Source organism: Gobio gobio (assembly GCF_949357685.1).
Source record: "Gobio gobio genome assembly, chromosome: 17".
Lineage (NCBI taxonomy): Eukaryota > Metazoa > Chordata > Actinopteri > Cypriniformes > Gobionidae > Gobio > Gobio gobio.
In genome coordinates, this window is record NC_137110.1 from 27,977,113 (window position 1) to 28,002,460 (window position 25,348).

General features: G+C 43.9%; 1 protein-coding gene across 2 annotated transcripts in view; it reads left to right on the forward strand.

The window, feature by feature from the left end:
• Positions 1-25,078, forward strand: part of tnrc6c2 (trinucleotide repeat containing adaptor 6C2) — a 74,864-nt gene extending 49,786 nt beyond the window's left edge. Inside the window, exons 5-23 of one of the 2 annotated variants that reach the window (XM_079840135.1) lie at positions 2,522-4,750; positions 5,041-5,247; positions 6,395-6,549; positions 8,594-8,671; positions 8,783-8,840; positions 8,943-9,088; positions 9,223-9,369; positions 9,868-10,014; positions 10,963-11,082; positions 11,308-11,391; positions 11,547-11,790; positions 12,042-12,206; positions 12,842-13,030; positions 13,204-13,353; positions 13,510-13,620; positions 15,052-15,267; positions 15,489-15,562; positions 22,823-22,962; positions 23,226-25,078. In XM_079840135.1, coding sequence (XP_079696261.1) covers positions 2,522-4,750; positions 5,041-5,247; positions 6,395-6,549; positions 8,594-8,671; positions 8,783-8,840; positions 8,943-9,088; positions 9,223-9,369; positions 9,868-10,014; positions 10,963-11,082; positions 11,308-11,391; positions 11,547-11,790; positions 12,042-12,206; positions 12,842-13,030; positions 13,204-13,353; positions 13,510-13,620; positions 15,052-15,267; positions 15,489-15,562; positions 22,823-22,962; positions 23,226-23,607 — 5,042 coding nt within the window. In that variant the 3' untranslated portion in view covers positions 23,608-25,078. The remainder of the gene's footprint in view (positions 1-2,521; positions 4,751-5,040; positions 5,248-6,394; positions 6,550-8,593; positions 8,672-8,782; positions 8,841-8,942; positions 9,089-9,222; positions 9,370-9,867; positions 10,015-10,962; positions 11,083-11,307; positions 11,392-11,546; positions 11,791-12,041; positions 12,207-12,841; positions 13,031-13,203; positions 13,354-13,509; positions 13,621-15,051; positions 15,268-15,488; positions 15,563-22,822; positions 22,963-23,225) is intronic. The other variant, XM_079840136.1, reaches the window with a different exon arrangement.
• The last annotated feature ends 270 nt before the right edge of the window (positions 25,079-25,348 follow it).

Genomic DNA, 25,348 nt, shown 5'->3' on the forward strand with positions numbered 1-25,348 from the left:
AATAGGACTTGGTCTTGAATGCCCAAAAATAGCTTCCCGGAGGTGTTGCAAATATAGCCGCAGAGTGAACACACTTTCCTTGAAAGGGCCTTTGATGCAGGAACATTTTGCATGGTGCAGAAATGCACTGTAGTCTGATAGCCATGTGTGATAAGGCTGTCTGGAAAGAGGAGATAAGTGTATAGATGGAATAACTGTGTTCTGAGGGAGTGGGCACTATCATAATCCCCATATTAATTTGAGCTGACACAAATGGATTCCTTCTATTTGACTGACAATCTTCCATACATTGAATCACTATCTGATTAGTTCATTGTCTAAATGAAGTGACGCAATGCAGTCAAACACTAAAGTAAAGTGACAATGCTAAATTTGCAAAAGACTACACTAGATGCTTATGAAAGCACCTATCAAGAAAATATATAAACATTTATGTTCATGAACAAAAGGGTTCTTGACAAAAAAAATTTCTTGAGGTTCACTTAAAATATTAATATTGTTTTTCACAAGAAATATATGCTAAACCGCCATTTGCAGAAAATCTTATCTGCAGTCAAATGGTCCAAAACAAACATAATCCTCCGCAGGGGCGGCATTAAAAATAAATCATCTACTTCAGGGTTCCTCAATGGATGTCCTGGATGACCACTGCCTAATCAAACACACCTGAACAAGATAGTCAAGGTTTTCAGAGTTACGAAAAAATTGCCAGAAAGTGAGTTTGATCATGGTATGAGCTAAACTCTGCAGGACAGTGGCCCACCAGGGCTGGTTTTGAGGAACCCTGATCTACTTTTTCCTGACACTGTTTGGGGTCCTTCTGATGTCTGTAGAGAGACGCAAGTGAGCTGTTCAAACAGGACAGGACAAAGCGAACATCCTTTTTCGCGTTGTCGGCAGATTCAAGTGCGTAAAGTATGTCAAATTGAACGGGTATCTGTATACTGTATCCATTGTAGACCGCATCAATGATTATAAGGGGTTCTATGTTTCTTTTGATGTGGTGCTCGCATCTGGTGTAGACAAGTGTCAGCTGCTTGATTAAAAGCTTTTTTTATAATGAGGAGGATGTTTAAAGCTATGCAACTTATGTCATGACCCCTAACTAAACCTTAGGTTAGTCATGGGCACCATGTTTGATTTATTTAGTGAATCATATAGCTGCCACCTGACCCTTTAAGGGGATGGGTAATACACATGCTTTCTGTTTAGGATGAATACTCTCAGTGGTTGTAGAAGAGTGCAGTGTGTTTTGCATTGCAGATCAATGCCCTCTTTCTACTCTCATACCATAATTTACACACCATCGATTACCTGCTTGCTCATGATTGATTATAGCTGGAAAGAAGTAAAGCGTGTGTGTGTGTGCGCGCGTGTGTGTGTGCGTGTGTGTGTGCGTGTGTGCGCGTGTGTGTGTGTGCGTGTGTGTGTGTGAGAGAGAGAATGTGTTTAGTTCTGGCATCACCTCCATCAGTCTGATCCAGAGTCAGTCCAATATAAAGCCCTCCTCACCAATGAAACCTCAGCAGTCTCATCCTCTAAACACACTCGCTCTTCAACTAGTCCATCAAACTCACCTCCCAATTGACCACAGCTACAACCCCAAAACTATTATTAAAGAAATTGACAAAAATCTAAAAGACACCCATGATGAATCACTAAAAACACATTTTGACCTAAAAAATAAACTCCAATGCTATTCGACCCTAAATAGAACAACTAAATTGGCCAATTATCTAATAATTAAAGAATTTAAAGAAAGACAAATCCTCTCCAGATACAGATTGAGTGACCATGATCTAGAAATAGAGAGAGGAAGACATAGACAAACATGGACAGAGAGAGAACAGAGGATCTGTAGACACTGTGATCTACAGCAAATAGAGGATGAGAGACCCTTTCTGCTTATCTGTACTAAATATCATCATTTAAGAGAAACATTTCGGACCAGATTTGAAACTCTGATTCCATCATTCACTGAACTGAGTGATTCTGAGAAAATGGCCTTCATGCTTGGAGAAGATGTGAGCACAGCCGCACTCACGGCACAATATGTGTTAGCCATTCATAATGATAGAGACCGTTTACTCATTCATTGAGATGGACTTGATTTACTTATTTACTGTGCTACATGTGACATGATCTGTACATAGTATATATGTTTGTTTGTTTGTTTTATTTATTTTTTTAATTATTTATATATACTATGTTAATGCTTTGGCAACATTGTGACACACAGTCATGCTAATAAAGCTGAGAGAGTGAGAGACTGAGACTGGAGAGTACATCTTGGTTTAGTATGACAAGTTAGACTTGGTTTTTTTTATAGAACATTCCACCTCAGCTTTCCTTTCAATGATAGAGATGCTAAAATGAATATCCCTTGCTAATAGTTTTATTTTAAAATAAATAAAAACAATTTATGATAAAATAACTAAAATATATAAAATACATAAATTATGTCTTGTAAAAAATAATATATAGTAAATAGTAAAATCTGTGCTGTGTGCTTGTTTTACAGGACTTCCCCATCAAAGTAGCCTGGGAGCCCAGCATGAGAATTGTCATTGGAGCATCCAAGTCACCAAAAGCAGCAGCGGCAACCAGGATAAAGTGATTATTAACCATAACTACACAGACACTTGGCCTTCCATTACATACGGCAAGAGCCAGCAGACACCAGAATGCACCTTGGACGCTAAGCACGCATCAGAAGTCGTCAGCAACAGTAGTGGCACTATTATGGCTACAGGAGCTAGCCAGCAGGGTCATTACCCAATCAGTAAAGCCAGCGTTAATCTCACTTCTAGTATGGTCTCTAGTCAAGGTGGCCCTACCAGGGGGTGGGTCTCAGAAGGAAAGATTGACTTGCCCATGGATAGTAGAGGGCAGTCCAGCTGGGGTGCCTCTAATCTAAATCTCAACCCCAGTGCCAACCCTGCTGCTTGGCCAGCTCTTGGACATGAGGGGCCTGGGGTAGGGTCAGGCCCTAGTAGCATGGTTTGCTCAAATTCACTTTCACTTAGTATGTGTGGCCAAGGAGGAGTGGCACCACCTCACGGCACCATTGGAAATGGCAGTGTTGGTTGTGGCAATGGAAACCTTGTAGGGGACTGTGCATGGGGCAACCCGGATATCCCAGAACAGCACCAGTCACCCACAAATGTATCTTTCAACATGAAACCTCCTAACCTTAAAACTGATGGACCAAATAACACTAAACCAGAGCCAATGAGTCCAGTGAACAGCTGGAGAGGAAACCTCAGTCAGTCACCTACTGAGCCTGCCAGCGAAGATGGAACTGCTTTCTGGGGCAACGGAGATGCCAAAAATGGAGAATCAAAGGACTCAGGCTGGGATTCTGCAGGCGTCTCCTCTTGGGGGCAGGGAGGAGCTAGCAGTGGTGGCGGCTGGGGTAACTGGGGCAAACAGCCAAGCACTGATGGGACAGGATGGGATGCTAATGATGGTCCTTCCCAAGAACATATGAGTTCCTGGGGCCCTGATACTCCAGCAAGTGAGGGCAGCAGGGGTAGTAGTGAGGGCCACCCAAGAAGTAGAGAGAGGTCCTCAAGTGATGATTTGGCCCCTTTGCTGCCAAGGCAGGACTTGGACCCACGTGTCCTCTGTAACTCAGGCTGGGGACAGACTCCAGTTCGTCAACACACTGTTTGGGAAATGGAAGAAAGTCCAGACAAAAAGAATGATGCAGGGACTGATGTCTGGGGGTCTTCCTCCAACACACCTTTAACTGGACCTACACCACCACCTCCTGGATGTGGCAATCCCAAACTGAATGCACCTCCTAGAATGGACACAAGCAAGAGTGAGGGACCTTGCAGAGCCACGCCAAATGCAGGCTGGGGAGGGTCAGTCCCAGCCTCTGCTCAACCTAATGCTGGATGGGGGGAACCTCCTGCAAATAAAAAGATTCCCAATGGATCAGTATGTGACTGGCGCGATCCTATTGCTGAGAGTCTCAACACCAATGGCTGTAATGGCCAATCTTGGGCTTCTGAAGAAAAGGCTCCTAGCTGGGATGATAGTACTTCTCAGAAGAAAACACAAAGTTGGGGTGATGGACCCAAAACTTCCTCAGGCTGGGGAAGTAGTGGCGGTGGGAATAGTGGAGAATGGAGTGACCCTTCAGAAACACGGAAGAATGGCTCTGGAAGTTCTTCTAGGGACCCTGAAAACAGAAACTGGAAGGAAACCCAGAGAGGCTGGGGTAAAGCAGCACCAGCACAGGGTGGTGGCTGGGGTGATGCTCAACATTCCAATGGTTCAGCCCAAGGTTGGGGTGGAAAACCTCAAGAATCCACATGTGACAACAGTGGATCTGGAGGCATAGGATCATGGTGTGGCCCAAATTCTGTGAAACAGAGCAAATCTGGCTGGGCATCAGGAGGCCGCCATGATCCAGGAGATGAGTCCACAGGCTGGGAAGAACCATCTCCATCTTCTGTTCGTCGCAAAATGGAAATTGATGATGGGACCTCTACCTGGGGTGACCCCAGTGCTTACTGCAAGACTGTGAACATGTGGGACAGGAATAACTCCCAAAATCATCCAGGAACCAGCAACAATGGCAGCAGTAATAGCCTCACTGGGCCAAACAACAACAACAGCAGCAACCATCATCAACACCACAGCCAAGGTCCCACTCAGAATCATGTCAATGGCAGCAACAACAATGGCTCACCCAGACAAGGTGAATCTCCTCTTAACAGGGTGCCCATGGGGAACCCAGGTGAGAGAAAATATATATATTTTCCCCTTTTCAAATGCAAATTTTGGTCATCTGTACATCTGTTTTTATCACGTTTCAGTCAATAATTTGACTCTATTTGATGTAGTGCACTTACTCTTTTTGTATTATAAGAACAAGTTCATAAGACAACAACTAACAGTTATTTTGATAATCGATCTATTGATTATTTGTTTGATTAATCAATTGGACATTAATGGCAAATATTATTTTCTGTATTTTAAATACTTCATCTTAAGTTAATAAACTGATCATTTTTGATTCTCTATCAGGCTGGGGAGAGCTCCCTAATGCCCAGCCAAATACAGAACCCTCTTCATGGGGCGAGCCAGCCAATTCCAACCACTCTGTGGACAATGGCACTTCAGCTTGGGGCCAGTCCTCTAGGGGCTGTGGAGGATGGAGTGAAAGTGCCCATGACTCCAGTGGACCGTATGGCAGAGGAAATGCACCTGCTGGATCAGGCTCCTGTCAGGAAGGTAATGAAATAAAAGAAACCTCTTCATATTAAAGCACTTGCTATAGCAAAAGTGGGGAAACTTAAGCCATTGCTGATACTTAAATATTTTTTTGCAATATTATGATGAAGTTAAACTACACTGACCTCTGGTGGTAGAATAAAACCCCAGTACCAGTAAACACCCAGTTTTTTGTGTTAAAATAGTTTATACTATGCCTGCTTAACATGCTAAGACAAGTAAATTCTTTGTATTATAAAGTGTAAATGTTGTGGCTCTCTGGGACTTTCAAATAATGGCTCTAACATCCGAACCAGCCTGACATAGAAACACTGACGCAACCAGTGGTGTGGGTTTTGGGCAGTACTATCTATTTATCTGACCACTGACAGAAAGGGGCAGTCCGCCATGTTGTCACTTTCATGTGACCTACAGCATTAGTTGCGTGCTTTTAATGTGATTTTAACAATATTTAACGCAATTAACACAGCATCTCTTTTTTTCTGGCATCCATAGCGTTACATTTTATGATCACGTTCTTATTCATGCAAATGCTTTTAAACCATTCAAGCGTGACAGGACAAATGTGCTGTCTGTCAATGTCTTGACACACACAACGCACAGAAACACACGCCAGTATCGTGCGCATCGAATCAAGTTATCTTTCGTGCTTGAACGAACAATAACACACACACAATTATGCCTGTTTATGTCCATTTTTTTGAGTATCCTCATAAGAGCAGTCTTAAATTAGTTAAATAAAGTCTTAAATGAATGTAAAGTGTTGTGAGAAAATGGGACCCGATAGATCCGCATCATGTGCAGCAGCAGCGGCAGATCTTAAAGTGACAGCAGCCTAATAAATAAACACTGCTGATGCTGTGATTCCTCATTAATGTTAATCAAAGAACAAAGGTAACAGAGAAAATTACTCACTGCTCTTGACTAAAGAACTTTTGTAGCTTTAATAAGGATTGATCTATTTTTAATTTGTTATTAATGCAGTGCAGACTGTTTAATAACTTTAATCAATTTCTGTTGTTTTCATTTTCATCGAGACATCAGTTGCTGTATTAGTATCAGTGATACTGGCCTTCAGCACTAATTAAAATATATGGTGTTATACAGCCCTGATTATGAGCAATCTTGTCCAATTGTATTTTTCCAGGTCCCAAACCTATGCAAGATGGCTGGGGAAATGGAGGGGAAGAGATTGGCATGAACACCAGCCAGTGGGATGCTGACGCTGACATGTGGAACAGTCCCACATCCCAAGACTCCTCTTGTAACTCCTGGGGTCAATCCAAGAAGGGCCCACAAAGGGTAATTGAGGCCATTCAAAGCCATCAGTACTCTGTCCTGTAATGATACTAAGTGTCACATATTAATTGTGTGGTTGATAATTTTCTTTCTGAATAATATATACATATACATAAATATATACATATGGGTCAAAGACGAGACGTCACCATTTTGATGTCCATATCAAATTAAATTTACTAAAGTGGTTTTATATACATAAAAAAAAGAAACGATTAAATGCAAGTGAAGTGTCTGCTTTCATGTTGTTTCAAATAACTTTCATGAAAATAAAATGTCAAAATATGAGTGAAATAATGTTCTAAAGTGTAAAATTGTCATTCAACGTAATGGTCCAGACTTTGACCATTTTTACCGTTTACATCTTTAAATAAACATATGAAATACCAAGTTAAAAAATATATTTGTTTTCTTGGCATTTTCCAAGAAATGTTGGCTGTTATATTAAAAATTAATATGTTTTAATGTTTTTTTTTTAAGTGTTAGTGTTAGTGGTCATTCAGTGTAAAGGAACAAGAAGCCATTCTGAAATCATATTAAAAACGTAGTCATTCGACAGTCTGTGACATCATCAAAAGGCACCCTTAAGACTGAGTGGTGCAGCAAAGCTCTTAAAATCATTGCTCTTAAATATTTGTTAATTTTACCTTTTCATTGTGTAGTAACCTAAGTTACAAAAACACACGTCATTCAGTAAAATGCCAAAAAAACGTTTATTGTTAGATTATTTGAAAAATAATTAAATATTGTGAATAATTGTGATTAACTTAACTGGTCAAGCACTCTGTTTGATATAAGCGGCTTTTATAAGCATGCAATTATAAGCTAATGTTTTTGTCATTCAGTGTAATGTAAATGTTCTGTTACACCACATTACACTAAATAAAAGTAACACTGTTTAGATAACAATTTTAGCATCTTATTTATATTACAGATAAATGAGGAGTGTTTAGCACTGACAAATGTGTGTTAAACTTAATAAATATTACTGCATTTTGTATAGTTTTATTTGTGTTATTGATTTATTTTAGATGCCCATGAACAGTGAGAGTTTCTAGGCACTGTACTTTCTGTAAAAAGCCAAAAAGTAAATGCAGACCCAGTAGTTTTGCGTACACACCAAGAATGGTAAATATAAAGATAACCATAAAGATAACTATATTAGCATCCACACCAGCAAACATTACGCTCTGGCTATTCTAAGCATACTCTGATGTTTTGTCCTCTGCCTCCTGTGACTCCAACGATATCGTTTTTCTCTGCCAGTGTGCCATTATCTTTATAGATTGATGTGGACTCTGCTAGTCTTTTTTATTTAGAATAATTTTTAGAACTATATCTTTATCATTATTGTTATAGTTATCGTACTTGGTTAGAACGAGCCTTTAGCAAGGAAACAAGAAAGAGATTGCGGATTGCAATTGTCAGAATAACAGCTTACCGATATTTCTGAACAGAGCCCCCCCACTATTTCACAACTTCAAGAGAGGCTATTGAGGGGATTCTCCACCCAAAATACCCATCCTGATAATGTCAGCAGTAATCATTTTTGGGGCTGAGCAAGTCGCAAACAAAGTGACAAGCTAAGCATGCATGGATGGGTGCATCAGAACAGTAGAATAAAATGCTTATTTTTCAACATGTGCTTCTGCCTCCATTTACTCGTAGCAGGAGTTTTATTAAAACAATTGAATTATACAGACTAATACTAAAAACATTGCAATTATGGGAACATTGACAAGATTATCTCCCTTTTTTGGCAAAACGTCATTCAGAGTAACAAACCATGGTCATTCAGCGTAACGCATATATTTATGTAAATATGAAACGACATACTTATTCTGACCTGTACTTGTTAAAATATATAAAAGAATATGTGATCAAACTAAATTGTATTATATTTGAAATAAAATAAAATGTAAAGCTGTATTATGCTTTTTTTATGCCTGAAAACCCCCTTTTGTCTTTGACCCATATACTGTATGTATATATTATTTGCTTTATGTGGTATGTTATTGCCTTATGCAGTGCTGTTTGTTCGTTTTAGGGCAAGGTCTCCAACAAGCAGGATGACGTTTGGATCATGAACAGACTTATCAAGCAGCTCACAGACATGGGTTTTCCAGTATGTTAAAACTTATTTATTCTGAAAAGATATGTCGCTTCCATCATAAACAAAACATGTAAAATAAACAATTTTTCAGCATAACCGTTTGTTTTCTTCTACCTGGTACAGAAGGATCCTGCAGAGGAAGCCCTAAAGAGCAACAATATGAATCTGGATCAGGCCATGAGTATGTAGTTCCTTTTGAAGTTAACCCATAACAGCAGACAGACATGCAGTGAGTCATATGATCTTGGTCTGGAACACTGATTTTGTACTTGCCTTTCCCTAGGTGCTTTGTTGGAGAAGAAAACTGAACTGGACAAACGGGGGATGGGCATGTCGGACTACAGTAATGGAATGAATAGGCCCATGGTGTGCCGACCCACAAACCTCTCCAAAGACCCCTCACTGGATCGTGCCCCCTTCCTGGACAAGGTATAGGCTTGTCTCCAACTTTTTTTGAGAATTTATTTGATTAAATAAATTGGATAAAAAAAATTCTAATATATTTTTCTGTTCTAAAGTGGAGAGAAATTGTATTTGGGTAAACATATTTTCTGGTCTCTCAGGATGGCAGGCTGTCAGATGATGCTTCAACCTCACCGTTTATGCCTTCTCCTGGCCTCAAGCACCCACTGGCCAATAGCAGCCACCCTAGCCACGGATTGGGTGGGGTCTCCTCTGGCCTGTCCATGCAAAACTTGAACAACAGACAGGTGAGTGTTGTGAAATATCTGCATAGGGCATTGCACACTGTAGTTTTAAGTTTAGATGCAGGCATTTCACCTAATCTGTACATCTGCATCGTCTAGTATGATGGCTTACCATTTGGTGAAGTTTGCATAATTTTTACTTATTTAATTTTTTTTTTAAAAGTGTTGTTAAAAAGCCACTAAGGCTAAAGTGGTGAAATAAACATTTTTCATTACATTTTTCACATCATAAGAGCTATATAAACACTCAAACATAAAAGGCTATTTAATTTATGTATTTTAAATATTTATTTTTAATCTGAAAGCGGTAAGACAATATGACATCGTGTTCAGGTTGATGTTAAAATAATTTTTTTATACAAATTTCATTGTGATAAAATTATATTACATTTGTGCTGAAATCAATCTGGAATTTATTTTCCTGTTAAGTGCATCCAACTATTTAGAGTATATAAATGCTTTTGATCTTTGATCCCCACTCCCCTACTCTCTGTCTCATAGATGCAGAATGGAATGTTCGGCACTAACGGAGCAGCACAAACTCGGGTCATGCAGCAGCAGGCCCCGCCCCCTCAGCCACCAGTGCCACCTCTTAGCTCCGCCCAGCCTAATCTACGTGCTCAAGTGCCTCAGCTTCTCTCCCCTCAGGTGGTACAAATTGCACTTTTAAAAAATTTACACAGAATTTATAATTGCATAAATGATGTTATGAGATTTATGGTTAAAATATAACATTTTGACTATAGAATATACAAATATAAATTGATGGAAAATTTTACTTTTTAAATATTACACTAAAACTGCCAATAGATTGTGGAAAGTCACTGCTTATTGAGTGAGTCATTGAATCATTAATTCAACCAATTTGTTAAAAATAGCTGATTCATTCAGGAACAAAGCAAATGAGTAGGTCATTGAATCATTCACTCTACAGATTCTTTCGAAATTGCATCTTGCTCTGAGACGCACAACTGCCCTGCTGTGACATTGTTTGGAATTATTTTCATTATAATGTTGAGTCTAAAAAGTCACTTAATATTAACTTTGTTTATTGAACTGTTGTATAAAATCAAAAACAGCACTCTTTAGCATGTTTGATTTTGCTATTTCTTATTTTATAAATATTATAAATATATGTTTTATAATTATAGAAAAACAAGAACTCATACAGGGGCAATTTTGTCTCCATATCTTTTTATTATTTTTGGATTTTAGGGTTGGGATCAGCATTTTTTCCCAAGCCTGATAATTTGTCAATTTATTAATATCATAATCATCATTATTGTTATTCTTATGCAAAATACAAAAAATGAAAATGCAATGAAAAATGTATATTATGCATTAGGTACATTGTACAAGGCAATTTTGAAATTGAGTGTCACTCAATTGGTTACTCTTGGAGGTATCATTGATGTAAAATGTCCTTGCTTCCACTGAAACACAATTTTCTTTGGAACATTTCTTAAAACATGCTGGGTAACATAGATTGTCAGGTTTTGCACACATCTGTGTTTCTTTCATTATTATTATTATTATTATTATATATTTTAGTGTCATTTCAAATGTTGGTATTGTTTGTTTTGTTTTTTTCAATAGGTTCAAGCACAGCTCCTACAGTTTGCGGCAAAAAACATTGGACTGAATCCTGCACTTTTAACCTCACCAATAAATCCTCAACAAATGACCCTGCTTTACCAACTACAACAACTGCAGGTGGTGAGTCTCACAGTTCACTCTCCTGCTCTGCTGTTTTACAATGAATACCAGCTATTTGCCATCTACCCACTGGCCTGTCTGCAGGGAGGGATCATGCTTTCTGTCTAGATGATGACCACATCTGCCTTTTGAACACTATTTTTCTTTCTTTGTATTTATTTTCCTCTATATTTCTCTGTATGTTCCTCTCTTTCTCACCTTGTATCTTTTTTCTCTCTCTGTCAGGCATATCAGCGTTTGCAGATTCAGCAGCAAATGATGCAGGCTCAGCGTAATGTCTCTGGTCCCATCAAACAACAAGAGCAGCAAGTATGACACACACACCTACAAAATGGGGAATATTTTTACAGCTACAATAATTGTAGTCCTGAAATATTAGTTTAATGATGACAAAATTACTATGACAAATAATGTTAATTGCCATATACAGTGGAAATGATTATCACTGTCCCTCTCTCATGCAGGTTGCACGTACAATCACAAACATGCAGCAGCAGATCCAGCAGCACCAGCGTCAGCTGGCCCAGACTCTGCTTATGAAACAGCAGCAGCCTCCACCTTCCTCTCACACCGGCCTGCACCCAAATCATGTCAAGGCAAACCTGGACACCTTCACGGGTCACCCTCATACTTCCGGCCTCTCTGTCTCAGACCTGCAGACCAAAGAGCAGCAGTCTTCTCCAAACTCCTTCAGCCCTTATACACTCTGTAAGAGAACAAACCACATATTGACATAATGCCTGCATGCTTATACTTCATTCATTGATCAACAATTTCTATATATATATATATATATATATATATATATATATATATATATATATATATATATATATATATATATATATATATATATATATTATTTATTTTTTGTCTGGCTGTGTGTGTGTGTGTGTGTGTGTGTGTGTGTGTGTGTGTGTGTGTGTATTAATGTGTTGTCTCTCTGTCACCCCCTGTAGCTGGTTTGAACCCGAACATGAATGTAAACTGTATGGAGGGGGGAGGTCTATCTCTGAAAGACCATCCTCAGCCTCAATCCCGACTCTCACAATGGACTCATTCAAACTCCATAGATTCCATGACGGCTAGCGCTCAGCACATGGAGGCAAACCTCAATAAGCACGGTATTCGTTTTTTCACTACTCCAAACATATTTTGGGCTTGATTTTGGTGCTGTCACAGACTGAAGTTTTTTTAATGTAATCTATAATGTCAAAAAAATCATATGCTAACCTCTAGGTCTAACATCCTTTTAAAGACATTTACTTCCACAAACAACATTCCACCCAATGAAAACACATCAATATCTTTAATCAAACTTCAAACTCCAGACACTGAGTCACACTTCTGTCCCTGACATTTTAAAAAGGACAGACCAAACTCCCTGTCAAGTTAAGTGCTTGCAGACATTCCAGAGTTATTTTTTGCTCTGAGTCAGCAGGGCCTTTTAAAATATTATCCTTCCTTGGCATTGATTCTCAGTAAAACTTGCCTGAGCAGTAAGTCCAGCCAAACCGCAGCAGTGTACTGGAGTGAGTTCAGCCAAGGACAAAAGCTCAAGCCTGTAATCTTGAATCTTATTATTCAGATTGTATCTTTGAAGATAAGTCTGGGAATATGTTTAGAGGCAAAATAGCAGTTCAAATATTGGGCACAAAGTATATATCTGAGTTTGGGTTGCTAGTCTCTAAATATTTTATTATTTGAGGTTTTTGGAAAAAACTTCCTGTGATTTAAAGGGACTGTTTTTTTGTTTCAGGTGCAATCTCTGCTGCTCAGTCCCATGTGTCTGTCGGGAAGAGCGCCATGGATGATTCCTTCAGCCCATACAATCTGATGTCAAGCTCTGAATCCCCCACCAGCACCTTGGTGTCTCCGGAGAGCTGGTCACAGGGCAAAAGTCCCAATGAGAAAATCTCTAGTGGCTCCAATATCAACTGGCCTCCAGGTGAGCTTCAGTTGCATATTATAATTTAAAAAAAAATTATTGCTATTTAACACAGAGATATAGGCTCTAAGTCTTAAGTAAATTGTTATAGAATATTGTAATTATCATCAATATGCAGCCGAACAGTATTTACCAGATACAGTGAAAATCTATTTGTTCTTGCTTTCTCTCAGAATTCTGCCCTGGAGTGCCATGGAAAGGTCTGCAGAACATTGACCCTGAAAATGACCCCAACATGACCCCAGGAAGTGTTCCAAGTGGTCCCACCATCAACACCAACATACAAGATGTGAATCGCTACCTGTTACGTGACAGGACTGGAGGTGAGGGATGATTTATAGCATGTGACATGTTGTACTCTTTTGCTTTTTAATTAAAGTTATAACGAAACACACTATATTAAGGAGCATTACATAGTAAATGTATTTCACTGTTTCTGCCCCCTTTTGCTGTCCACTTGGGACCAACGGCTATAATAGCCTTGTCCCCATCTCAGAGTGGGACTCTGTCTTCCTCGAGTGAGTGGTCGGTCAGTGCCTATAATTCATTTGGTCCGTCCTCTCAGAACGAGAGGGACGCTGACAACCCAGGTACAGCCCTAAACCCTAAACGGCCCACTTCCCACCCTGCTTACCCTTATTTGACTCCCTTCTTTGCCTGGAGAGGTGTTTTAAAGTGTGTTTTCCTAAAACCCACATTCTCCCTTGTTCTATTAAACTTTTACTGTTTTAAATGTTTGACAACTTATATCCTGTATTTACAGTCAAACCAAAATGTATTCAACATTTTCCTCACATTATCCGCTATAGTTTAGAAAATGGTAATAAAATATGACAAGATCTCAGAGTTAAACTGTGTCAGAACAAATTTATCTTGATAATGTCAGATAACTTTGATAGAAAGGTATGCAATGGATTACAATCAACCTATCAGCTGCATTGGTGTACTTAATTGGTCATTGTGTACTTAAATTTAAGTATACAATTAGATAATACAAATGTAGGTCAACCAATTACCAAGCAATGCTTAATTTAGTTCAGTCTGTGGTTTAAAGGGTCTCATTAGCAATTGAAGAAAAAACACTTAAGCAAAACATGGTCAGGTCAAAGTGTCTGAATAATTTTGGCCCCAAATTTTTATCAATTTTGCTGGTAGTCCACTGTATGAAGAATTTGTGGGTATAATATGTCACAGTTTACTTTATTTTGCTATCCTCACTTACATAAATGAACTATAGTGTCCTGCGTCCACTAGTAAAAAAGGATGTCTGGTGTTGTTTTTAATACAGAATGTGTTTCTGTCTGAGATCATGGCTTTCAGTAGAAAGTCAGTGTGATGCTTCTTAAAGTTGAATATTTTATTGTTGATTGATAAAGGGAGTTAGCCTAAAAGGGAGTTGGCGTAGGCGATAAAAGCAGACATTTAAAGCATATTACTATTAAAAATATTTTTTGGCAGGTATTTTGTCCTGTTTGCCAACTATACACTACTGTTCAAAAGTTTGGGGTCAGTAAGATTTTGTAAAATATATTTTAATGAAGTGTCTTATGCTCACCAGGACTGCATTTACAGTATGTGATCAAAAACACAGTAATATTGTAAAATAATAGTACAAATAAAAATAAAATAATAAACCAAACCAAACGTTGAGGTCTCAGTTCAAAGTAGCATGTTTGCCTTTTCTTTCTTGTAAAGCAGGGTTAAGAAATAAAGATTTTTTTTCACTTTTTGTTCAAAATTTAGCTTTTTATAATCAAACTTATAGTTTTGATTAAAAACAAACACATGAAGCTAGAATAATGTTTTCTTTTAAGAAGAGGCTCTTTTCTTTCTTTTGAAATATTGCATATTCAGATATTCATACAACAAAATATGCTGGGGGCCATGAATTTTTGCTAAAATGTCAACTTTAGAATAAAATAAAAAACACTGACGGGGAAAGAGTTAAAGGCAGTGATGGACAATACCTGCTGCTGTTATTCATTTGTCTCTCTCTTTCTTCCTATCCTCTGTATTTGCAGGTAAACTCTTGGAAATGAAGTCTACGTGGTCCCCAGGACCCATCTCCCACACACAGGCATCTTTATCTCATGAGTTATGGAAGGTTTCCCCAGGGGCACGTAACTCTAGTGCTCCCTCTCGCCCCCCTCCAGGCCTGACGAACACCAAGCCCTCCTCCACCTGGGGAGGAAACTCCCTTGGCCTCAGCCAGGGCTGGACCAGCTCTTACTCCTCAGGTAAATCCTCAGTCCACCAGTGTGGGGCAAAGCAGTAAAATAAATTACCAATTACTTAAGAGGTGCTTCTATAGTGTTGCTAAACAGTCACCCTCCTTTCTGTCTGTATGAAGTTGTGTGTTTAGAGTTGCAAATGGGCAGAAGTCAAGAATTTAGTGGAAAATATGCTCCGTAGCAAGTGCAACATGTTTTTCCAGACTAATCTTTTCTTTTTGTAATAGAAGGGGGAGCTTGGAGCACTGACAGTCCCAACAGAGGAAGCAGCTGGCTGGTGCTGAGAAACCTCACTCCTCAGGTGCATAGAGCAAACTAGTGGATTCATTCAGATATCAAATTAGTTTTTAGTACATAATACTAGTTCCCTTTCGTTCAGTCACTACGACGTACGTTAGTGACTAACGAATGGGGGTTTCGCTTAGAAGCCAATCATCTTCATCGTATTCAACAGCGCCCAATGGCAGTGCCAATGCCATGGGCATGCGGAATTTGCATGCGTAACTCCGCCCCACCTCGTGGGTATATAAGGAAGTACGCTGCGAACATCGCATTATGTTTCTGCTTTGGAGCCAAGAGGATCTCTTCACTCCTACAAGCCTGAATTCTGAAGTCTTCTCTTCAGTCTTCGAGAGACCAGCGGTTCTCCAGGGTGTTGGTGTTACGGCGCGTTCCAGCGATCTCATGCTGCCTGCCTGCTGATCTGTGCAGTGATCTGCAACAGCTGTGTGTGTGTTTCCCTGGGCGCTTCGGCACTCTGCAGAGCTTTCCTCTCACAAAAAGAGCTTGCGCGTGGCACGTCTTTTTCAAGACGGTTCGCCCGTGCACTTCCGGGTGCGATCGATCTCCGTTGCTGTCTATGGGCACATTCACTGCTCGATGTGTTTGGGCTTCAGCACGTTCGGGCAGTGTTTGTGGATGCGTCATGTTCCCACTGCGGGAACGTGACCATCGCGATGTTGCGGTCGAGACTCAGTGATCTCCGTGAGGAGAGAGAGTCCCCTCTGCCACACCCCAATCTACCGTCTCCGAGTGAGGCGGTACTTTGGCTGGTGGCCAGGGTGACCTGAGTGCGGTGCCGTGGTATTAAGAACCCCGACGATCATTCCTCGGGCCACGCCCCCTCTTGCACATTGCTTAAACCCGCGAGTGTTGGACTGAAACAGCGGCCCGTCTCTGACGCCTCGTTCGTTTCGTTCACGCTCCAGATAGCAGTGAGATGTCGATCGCCGCATCCCAAGGTGGGCTGGAGTCCTTTGGGGATGACGATTAGGAGTTGTGCTCCGCCTCCGGGTGTGTCAGCGCTGCCTGATCCGACCTAAGGTTGACAGCCATGTTATCTCGGGCAGCCGCGAGTCTCGCGCTGGTGTGGAACTCCGCCCAGTCGCGAGTGCTCGTGGTTGCGCGATTGGTTTTTGGGGACGGCACCCGACAGCTGTTGGGCCCCGCCCCCAATGCCTTTCGCTCCCGAGGTGCATGAGGAGATCACGCGGTCCTGGAAGTCCCCGTGCTTCCCGCGATCGTTTGGTGGCCTCCTCCACCTTCTCTGCCCTTGATGGGGCCGCGGCCTAGGGTACACTGGGGCCCCCTCACCCCCACTGTTGAACTCTCTGTTGCGCACTACGGTGTCCACAGAGGGCTTGACGTGGCGTGGTGTGGCTGTCCTAAGCACCCTCCCAAAGCCTGTGGGCTCGTCTACTTCGGTGGCGTGGTCCTGCAGAGCTACGGGCAGGCCGCCGCCCCGTTGCACATGCACAAGGGTGGAGCCGACCCAGGGCTCTTCATTGAGCTGCGTGCCGCGACTGATCCCGCCCCCGGGCGGTGAAGGTGGCCACACGCTCCCTGGGTCGGGAGATGTCCACAGCTGTGGTCCGGGAGAACACCTGGCCTTACCTGGTGATTTGGAGGACGTTGAGTGGGCCCGCCCCCTCAACTCACCCATATCCCAGGCTGGCCTCTTCGGCGGCGCGGCTGGGAACTGCGCCCAACAGTTCTCGGCCGCCCCAGAGCAGACTGAGGCTGTAACACGTACTGCCCCGGCGGCCAGCTGCTGCACCAGCCGCCGGCTCAGTCGCCTCAGTCCGCTCGCCGCCGAGGGCGCCCTCCCTCCTCCCGCCCGGCCCCAGCAGCAGCCTTCACCCGGGCCGCGCCGTGGAGGTGGTTGAGGATGACGCCCAGTCCGCTCCCCAGCCTGGTTAAACGCCACGCTGGAAGTGGACAACTCAGAGATGGGTTCCAGTTCTTCCCAGGGGATGGTAGCAGGGCCTCTCCTTCCCCCGGTGGAGGGCCGGGGGAAAATCCTTCCGCTGCTGGCCCCCGGGCTAGCAGCGCTTGGGAAGAACTCATGTTCCTGTCTCTGAGAACCCAGAGACCGGTGATGACAGTGCGCGCCACCCACGGGTCCCGCCACTCGCATCCCTCTCTGTCGCCAGCCTCCTGGCAGAGCAGACCCCAGTGGAACGCGCGTCCTTCCCTGGTCTCCTCTGTCAGGACGCAGCCGTTAACCGCACCCCCACACCGGGACGCCCAACAGCCTCCCTTGTCCGGGTCGGTAACGCTGCATCGCTGCCCCACTCCGGGTACACCTGTAGTCCGATTGACCCCGCTGGTGCAGTTCCTGGGAGCCTGGCTTCAGATTCCAGGGCTGTCCCGCTGGGTCGCGAAGACAGTCAGGTGCGGCTACGCGATTCAGTTCGCGCAGGTTCCTCCCCGCTTTCGGGGAGTCCGTTCCACTATGATCGGGGCTAATGCCCCCGTCATGCGAGCGGAGGTTGCCACCCTACTGGCGAAGGGTGCGATCGAACCTGTCCCTCCAGCCGAGGTGAATTCCGGGTGTTACAGCCCGTACTTCATTGTACCCATAAGACCGGTGGGCTTGACCGATCCTGGACCTGCGCGTCTTGAACCGTTACCTCCACCGGTTTCCGTTCAAGATGTTGACAGCGAAACGCCTTTTCGAAAGCGTTCGTCCAGTCGATTGGTTGCAGCGATCGACCTGAAGGACGCCTACTTCCATGTCTCCATTCTACCTCGACACAGACCGTTCCTACGGTTTGCTTTCGAGGGGCGGGCATATCAGTACGCAGTTCTACCATTCGGGCTATCTCTGTCCCCTCGCGTCTTTACGAAGACTGCCGAGGCAGCCCTTGCGCCCCTTCGGCAGCACGGGGTTCGCATCCTGAATTACCTCGACGACTGGCTTACTGGGTCACTCTCGAGAGCAGGTTTGCGGACACAGAGATTTGGTGCTCCATCACCTAGCCCGTCTGGGCCTTCGGGTCAACTGGGAGAAGAGCAAACTTTGCCCCGCGCAGAGGATCTCTTTTCTCGGTATGGATCGACTCGGTCGCCATGTGCGCGCTGCTTTCGAGCGAGCGCGCGCAGTCTCTGCTGACTTCCCTTCGACAAGTCGAGGGCAAGAGTGCGGTTCCACTGAAACTGTTTCAGAGGCTCCTGGGGCATATGGCATCTGCAGCCGCGGTAACGCCGCTCGGATTGCTTCATATGAGACCGCTTCAGCACGGGCTACGCGATCGAGTCCCGAGATGGGCATGGCGGTCTGGCACGCTCCGGGTACAAGTGACTCGGGCCTGCTTACAGACTCTCTCCCCGTGGTCGAACCTCAGCTTTCTACGGACCCGAGTGTCCTTAGAACGAGTTTCCAGGCATCTTGTTGTATCAACAGATGCATCATCCACGGGCTGGGGTGCCATGTGCAATGGACAAGCAGCCACGGGCTCCTGGATAGGACCCCAGTGCCTTCTGCATGTCAATTGCCTCGAGTTGCTGGCAGTACGGTTCGCCCTGCACCGCTTCCGAGCGTTGCTGAAGGGTCAACATGTACTAGTCAGGACAGACGACACGGCCGGGCGGTCTACGCTCCCGCCGTATGTCTCAACTCGCCCGCCATCTCGTTTTATGGAGTCAGAAGCATCTGAGGTCCCTTCATGCTGTCCACATCCTGGGAGTCCTGAACCGTGCAGCCTCGAGCTCTCACGGCTTCAGCCACTTCCTGGAGAATGGAGACTCCATCCCCAGACGGCCCAGCTGATATGGGAACGGTTCGGTGACGCACAGGTAGTCCTGTTGCCTCCCAGGACTCTTCCCATTGCTCCCTGTATTATTCCCTGACCTATGGTCGGCACGGATGCACTGGCGCACAGCTGGTCGTCGGGGCTACGCTATTATGCGTTTCCCCCAGTGAGCCTTCTCGCACAGGTACTGTGCAAGATCAGGGAGGACAAGGAGCAGGTCATGTTGGTCGCCCCGTTGGCACGGCCGGACCTGGTTCTCAGAACTGCTACTCCTTGCGACAGCCCCTCCCTGGCCTATTCCTCTGAGACTCCTCAGAGACGGGGCACCGTTTGGCACCCGCATCCAGCGTTCTGGAAGCTCCACGTGTGGCTTCTGGACGGGACGCGGCTGGTTTGAGTAGCCCTCCACCTGCGGTGGTCGCTACCATCACTTCCGCTAGGGCAGAGTCTACACGACACCTCTATGCGTTGAAGTGGGACCTCTTCGTCATATGGTGCTCTTCCCGCCAGGAAGACCCCTGGAAATGCCCGATCGGGTCTGTGCTTCGTTTCTCCAGGAGGGGGTGGGACGAAGGCTGTCTCCTTCCACCCTTAAGTGTACGTGGCCGCAATATCTGCCTACCACGATCTCCTGGGAGACAATAAGGTAAGTAGCAGCACGACCTGATCATCAGGTTCCTGAGGGGGGCGAGGAGACTGAATCTTCCTCGCTCTCCTCTCGTTCCCTCTTGGGACCTCTCAGTAGTCTTAAGTGCTCTGTAGAGGCCTCCCTTGAGCCTTTGCGGTCGGCCGAGATTAAGCTCTTGTCTATGAAGACGGCTCTGCTGACCGCATTGGCCTCGCTTAGAGGGTCGGGGACCTGCAAGCATTTTCGGTTGACGAAGCGTGCCTTGAGTTCGGGCCGGCTAACTCTCACGTGATCCTGAGACCCCGGCCCGGATATGTGCCCAAGGTTCCCACCACTCCGTTCCAGAGATCAGGTGGTGAACCTGCAAGCGCTGCCTTTGGAGGAGGCAGACCCAGCCTTGGCATTGCTCTGTCCAGTACGCGCTCTCCGCGCCTACGTAGACATGACGCAGTGTTTCAGGACCTCAGACCAGCTCTTTGTCTGTTATGGTGGAGAGCGGAAGGGAAGTGCTCTCTCAAAGCAGAGGTTGTCTCACTGGATAGTGGACACCATTGTTTTGGCATACCAGCAGCAAGGCCGACCGTGTCCCCTTGGTGTGAGGGCACACTCCACCCGGAGTGTGGCCTCCTCTTGGGCTCTAGCGCATGGCGCCTCGCTAACAGACATCTGCAGAGCTGCAGGCTGGGCGACACCCAACACATTCGCCAGATTCTACAATCTCCGAGTGGAGCCAGTGTCCGACTTTGTACTCGCCCCCCCGAGGGGCCGGTAATGGACCACGCTCAGGTGTCTTCGCTTGCTCGCCATTCCACTCCCATGACTGGATACGTGCGATATTTCCTCAGGTGAGCTCCCCGAGAGCCCTGAGCTCCTCCAGCACTGTCGACGCCGACATCAGTTCAGTCTGCCCTTTCGAGCCCAGACCCTCATGTCCGGCCAGGTGCTCCGTGTGCATGGTTCCCCTCTGGCGACCCCCACACGAGTATTCCCACCGTAAGCCTCCTCAGTGAGCAGGTGTCTTTCCCTTGGCAAGTCCCTGCCACCCCTAGGGTTAAAAATCCACCTTCGGCTGGTACCCTAGAGATCTTCCATATGCAACCCTCAGCGGGTCATATGTGTATTCTCTAAGTCCTCCCTACGGTAGGCACCTTGGCATTCCCTCACTGGGATATGCTTCCCAGTGTACCTTGGTAATCCTGTGATAAGTGGGAGTCCTAGGGCCTTAAGTGGCGGGATCTCACACTTACGCAGGGCACTGGATGACAGCTGAGTGGCGCTGTTTTACAGGTTCCCCCATTCGTTAGTCACTAACGTACGTCGTAGTGACTGAACGAAAGGGAACGTCCGGTTACGTATGTAACCCTCGTTCCCTGAGGAGGGAACGGAGACGTACGTTTCCTTAGCCACGTCAGCTGTGCTGCCTGGAACGCGGAGTTCAGTCTTGGCTCCTGCAGCAGTAACATAATGCGATGTTCGCAGCGTACTTCCTTATATACCCACGAGGTGGGGCGGAGTTACGCATGCAAATTCCGCATGCCCATGGCATTGGCACTGCCATTGGGCGCTGTTGAATACGATGAAGATGATTGGCTTCTAAGCGAAACCCCCATTCGTTAGTCACTAACGTACGTCTCCGTTCCCTCCTCAGGGAACGAGGGTTACATACGTAACCGGACGTTTTTTTTTCATATTTCATGATATTTCAGAGCTGCATGTCACTTTATATATAACAAAAGTGTCTTTTGGCATTAACATTAAAAAATCACTCCCATTTGGATATTATTTATACTGTTGTTTTATTTTAAGTTTTATGTTGCACTGCACTAGTTTTTAATACTTCTTCTATGTAAAGATGCACTAGATATAACTTTTTTGACCATTGCAAGCTGTTTTTTTTTCATCTCTCACTTGAGTACCACATTTTAGGATAACGTGTCAAGTTGACAAAAAATTTGACATGCTTAGCACCTCATCATTGTGAGTTTTGAAACATTGGGCCAATTACAAGTAGTGGTGGGCAGGCATATCACGAGCATGTGTTTACAGTTGTCATTTGTCATCTATGTATAAAAAGATTTGCTTAGCTATAGTCAGGGTTTTTTTTGTTGCTGTTTTGGCTATTTTTGTTATTAAAGGCTGGAATACACTGCTGTGTTTTGTCAGGATATTTGCCCTGATTTGCAGTCTGGAGGAGTTAATGCTAGTTACTGATGGTATTGAAGAGCCAGAGTTGACAAATTTAACAGAAAATTGCATTGTGTGTAATGGACTGAGACTATGAACACAGCTTCTAACTATGAATCCAACCAGCCTGTGGATATCAAACATATTTTGAGCTGATTTTAAAACACTTAGGCCTCGTTTCACAGACAGGGCTTCGATAAAGCCAGGATTAGGCCAGCATTTAAGCGGCGGCTTTTATAAATGTGCCATAGAAACAAACATTACTGGTGTGTATCTTGAGACAAAACAATGGCACTGATATATTTTAAGATATATCAGTGCAAGTTGTGTTCAGTTAAAATAGCTCAAACATGCATTTTTGTCTGGGACTAGCTTAAGCCTTGTCGGTGAAACCAGGAGATATTCTTTTTATTTGTCATTCGCCTCCCTGCAACAATGTGCAGGTTTATGTTGTGTTCAGTTTGTTGTGGTAATGTGTAATCCTCTGTTGCTTAGTGTATGATCTGATCAGATTTTTAAAACCGTGTAGTAACCAGCCTTTGTGCTTGTTTTTGCAAAGAAATGCTTCATAAAAGCACAAAACCCCTGCACTTTTTTTTTTCTATTCCATGCATGTTTTTAAATGCAAGAACACATTCTCTCTGAACGGCCACTTAAATTGCACTTGCATATGAATAACACCAAATGTAATAACATATCTACGTGTGTGCTTCAGATTGACGGCTCCACCCTACGGACTCTGTGCATGCAGCATGGCCCTCTCATTACCTTCCATCTGAACCTGACACAGGGCAATGCTGTCGTACGTTACAGCTCCAAGGAGGAGACTGCCAAAGCCCAGAAATCCCTGCACATGTAAGACTACAAGATCTACTACTTCACACTTCTCTGAGCACTTTCATTTAATGTTCCAGATCAGCTTTCATTTAGGATTTATAGTGTTAGCCGTATATTTCTTCCTTTGTTCCTAAATTCAAATCCTACATTTTCCCTACATCCACCCTCTAGATAAGCGTGTATGACATTGTCTTTCTCTCTTCAAACTGATTTTATGTGTTATCCATCAAGAAAACTATTTAATTCTTGAATCCATTCCAACTATTTGTCTGCCACTCAAGGTGTGTGCTGGGTAATACTACCATCCTGGCAGAGTTTGCCGGAGAGGACGATGTGAACCGCTTCTTTGCACAGGGCCAATCCCTTACCCCCACCACCAGCTGGCAGGCCAGCCCGGCACCAGGCTCCAATCAACCCCGGCTGGGCAACCCTGCAGCCAGCCACCCCACAGGCCTCTGGAGTGGGGGTGGAGGAGGTACCAAGACAGTCTGCAGTACCGGGAACAGCAGCAGCAGAAACGGAGGCGACCTGCTGTGGGGAGGCGTTCCGCAGTACTCCAGTTTATGGGCTCCCCCAAACGGAGACGACGCCAGGGTAATCGGCAGCCCCATCCCAATTAACACCTTGCTCCCGGGAGACCTGCTGAGTGGAGAGAGCATGTAGGATGTATCGGACATCATAAACCGACAAAGTCAACCTAATGGATCAAAACCCAAGCAAATCAATGTGGCGATAATCACTTTTTGTGGAGCTGTAATGGAGGTTTAGTGTGAGATGAAGCTGCAAACCTCCAACTGCTGTTTATTTGTCCTCTGGTTTTTACGTCAGACTGTTTGTTGTATTCGTGCATCTTGTTCTTAGTGTGCAAAGACCTTGAGAAGCAAGAATCAATAGAAGCAGAAGCCTTTTGATGTTTTTTATTTTTATTTCCAAGGGTTGTTTTTGCTCAAAAGTGTTGTTCAGGAGAAGCCATCAACGAGGCAGCCATCTGAAAGTGACCCGGCACAGTGAGACCTCATGACACCTTTCCCTAAAACGACACTGTTCTGATGAATGGAATGATCCTGGTACTTTTTTTGGTTTTAAACTTTGCATCTTTTCTTCAGAACTTATTATATTAGCCGTAAGTGCTCTCTCTCCAGGTCCTCCTTTAAAACCTTTATTTTATAAAACCAACAAAAAAAAAATACATTGTAACTTGCACAGTTCTGTTTCTGAGCCAGCGAATAGGCCAGAGCAAATGAGAAGAACACTCCTAGCAGTGGCCTGTCATCATGACTAATCACCAATGATCTTTTTTCTTTAATTCTTTTAGTTTTACAAAAGGGAGCTGCACTGCTCTATGATTTCTATTTACTCACGGCAGTTTGTTCGTTATATTTTGAAAGAATAAGCTGAATGTTAAGCTTTGATGTAGATGAATGAATGTCAGAGTGTCTGCTGGAACTTGACCAAGCATCTGTGTGCGAGTACATAACCACTGTTAAAAACACTCTCAGTGGAGGCTTTTAATTATACCTAATGGACATCAGTGCTGAATCAATCAGAAGTTATTCAGTTACTGTGTGGTGTATCTGGTTGTCATTTTTATTGAGATACAACAGAGAGAAGAAACTCATTCTGATGCATTGTGCAATAGAAGCCAGAGACCCTTTCTTCCGTCCACACTGAAGCTTACTGAAACTTAAGACTGCTTTGTTTTCTTTTTTTTGTGTGAAGACTTTTGAAGAATTTTGAAGAAACCTTTGGACTCATTTTCCCACTGCCTCTGTTTGTCTGGCTTGCTGGCTGTTCGGTATTTGTGTGGAAAGGAGGAACTGTTAATTGTGTTTGACGTCACTCCATGCGGTTTAAAACTCTGCATGTGTGGGACCGCACAGTCTCCTGACCACTTCTTCACCAAACAGAAACGAAATCCAGAGCAGAGACGCATGGCACGGGAGTCAGGCACAATACCAAATACAATGTGTTTCTCTTAATGCAGTACAGAATAAGAGATCCTTGCATTTGGTACAAACATAAAAGACATCTACGTTTTCTAAGTCTCTTCTTAAAGGGGTATTATCATAGCACTTATTACAAGAGTGATGCTCCTTCTGGGAAGCCAATAAATCAGAAAACGGAGCCGTATAGTAAAAAAAAAAAAAGAGAAAAAAAAACTTCTTATGGCAACTTTTGGCTTTTTTTTTATTTTATTTTTTTGTACCTTAATGGTATTCAAAAAAGCTTGTTTGTCGTCCATCTCTGGTCCAGAAGCTTGGGTGCAGAAAAGACATTTCAGAATGAAGGGAAGAACAAACTCTACAATCAAACGAAACTTGCAATGTATGTTTTTTGTGTCTAAACTTTTTTTTTCTCCTCTCTCTATCAAAGTGAATGTCATTGTTTCTCTGAAATAGTCAAA